This window comes from Camelina sativa, chromosome 5 (assembly GCF_000633955.1).
Source record: "Camelina sativa cultivar DH55 chromosome 5, Cs, whole genome shotgun sequence".
Classification (NCBI taxonomy): Eukaryota; Viridiplantae; Streptophyta; class Magnoliopsida; order Brassicales; family Brassicaceae; genus Camelina; species Camelina sativa.
The window spans coordinates 2,560,836-2,562,822 of record NC_025689.1 but is presented as its reverse complement, the minus strand read 5'-3'; the positions used below and the strand labels follow the sequence as shown (position 1 = coordinate 2,562,822).

General features: G+C 39.1%; 1 protein-coding gene across 1 annotated transcript in view; it reads left to right on the top strand.

Moving 5' to 3' along the window:
• The window catches only part of LOC104785070 (ribose-phosphate pyrophosphokinase 4), a 3,472-nt gene continuing 1,528 nt past the window's right edge, over positions 44 to 1,987 (top strand). The window contains exons 1-6 of the mRNA XM_010510202.2: positions 44 to 286; positions 553 to 868; positions 951 to 1,046; positions 1,177 to 1,245; positions 1,343 to 1,471; positions 1,764 to 1,863. Coding sequence (XP_010508504.1) covers positions 105 to 286; positions 553 to 868; positions 951 to 1,046; positions 1,177 to 1,245; positions 1,343 to 1,471; positions 1,764 to 1,863 — 892 coding nt within the window. The 5' untranslated portion in view covers positions 44 to 104. The remainder of the gene's footprint in view (positions 287 to 552; positions 869 to 950; positions 1,047 to 1,176; positions 1,246 to 1,342; positions 1,472 to 1,763; positions 1,864 to 1,987) is intronic.

Here is a 1,987-nt window from a genome sequence, read left to right as displayed (position 1 = left end):
AAAAAAAAAAAAAAAAAAAAAAAAAAAACACTTTAAACCCTTTTTTTTTTTGGTGTATCCGATTCCGTAGCAAACACATCCGAACTCTTGCACGGCGCTCAGTAATGTCTGAAGAGAACGCAGCCAACAACAAGAGCATCATGGAGACCAAGATTTGTAAAGACGCCATCGTTTCTGAATTACAGAAGAAGAAAGTTCATCTCTTTTACTGCTTAGAGTGCGAAGAGCTTGCTCGCAATATCGCCTCTGAATCTGACCATATCACTCTTCAATCCATCAACTGGAGGTCATCTTTCTTCCCCCCCCTCCCTCATTTTCTCCGTTCTCTTCTTTGATATGTTTTGATGGGTTTATGTGACTTTGGATGGGTTTATGTGACTTTGGATGTATCTTTATTCTGAAATTTGGATTTAACTCTGCTCAAAATATTCCCTTTTTGTTGTTCTGCTCCAGATTCTGCGTTTTGCTTGTGTGGCTGTTTGATTTTTGTGGCTTATATGTATTGGATTGGATTGTGTTTGGTCATTTGTTATATATATATATGCTTTTCAGGAGTTTTGCTGATGGATTCCCCAATTTGTTTATCAACAACGCACATGATATCAGAGGACAGCACGTTGCCTTCCTTGCTTCATTCAGTTCTCCTGCTGTTATCTTTGAGCAGATCTCTGTCATTTACTTGCTCCCTCGCTTGTTTGTCGCTTCCTTCACTTTGGTGTTGCCTTTCTTCCCCACTGGCTCTTTTGAGAGAATGGAAGAGGAAGGAGATGTAGCAACTGCTTTTACCATGGCAAGGATTGTCTCTAACATCCCCATTTCACGTGGAGGTCCGACTAGTGTTGTCATCTATGACATCCACGCTCTGCAGGTTTTGTTTGGTTTATTTACTTCTGATATATCTCCAAGTTTAGTGGAATTCAAGTTCATCATTCTCTATTTATATGTTGCAGGAAAGGTTTTACTTTGCTGACCAGGTTCTTCCTTTGTTTGAGACTGGAATCCCGTTGTTGACTAAACGCCTTCAGCAGCTTCCCGAAACTGAGAAAGTTAGTTCATGAAATCTTTGTTAGTTTTATCCAGTTTATAAGAGGCAAAAACTGTTACTGATTGTGTCCCTGTGACTCTTTTTTGTGTTTATATTCTCCTTCAGCTAAAGTTGATTCCTTTGGTTTGCAGGTCATAGTTGCATTTCCAGATGATGGAGCCTGGAAGCGTTTCCACAAGCTGTTGGATCAGTACCCAACGGTGTGTAGCTATCTAAACTGATGTTTCATTAATCTTCATTTGAACATCTTTGTGACATTCACGATATCTAATGGATCTCAATGTTGAATCATAATAGGTTGTGTGCACAAAGGTTCGTGAAGGCGATAAGAGAATAGTCAGGCTGAAGGAAGGTAACCCCTCTGGTTGTCACGTTGTTATCGTTGATGATCTTGTGCAGTCTGGGGGTACACTTATCGAATGCCAGGTATTGGATCCCTCATGAACAATCTCCCTGCATTTTGCATCTACCTATAGCAATCTTCAATGACTTCTTAATCTCAAGTGTTGAGTTAAAACTTAAAACTAAGGAGGTTTATGTCAAACTAAATTAAGTCTTTCATGCTAAATTGTGTTAAAATTCCAAGTTCAGACTAGTTTTTATCGAAAATCCTTGTTGTTTCTTAATTCTGCAGATGATGTTGTATGCTTGTATGAGATATGTTGAGAGAATGACTATGTCACTCGTGTTAACTGTTTCACTTTTTTTTGTCACACAGAAAGTATTGGCAGCTCATGGAGCCGCGAAGGTGAGTGCGTATGTAACTCACGGTGTCTTCCCAAAGAGCTCGTGGGAGCGTTTCACCCACAAGAACAATGGTAAGTATATCTGTGTAAGAGTAACTGACTTTGTTCATTGTTCTTTACATTTTTGTTGTATCTTTAAAACTGAAGTCTTCATTATTGTTTCTTCGAATTAGGATTGGAAGAAGCGTTTGCTTAC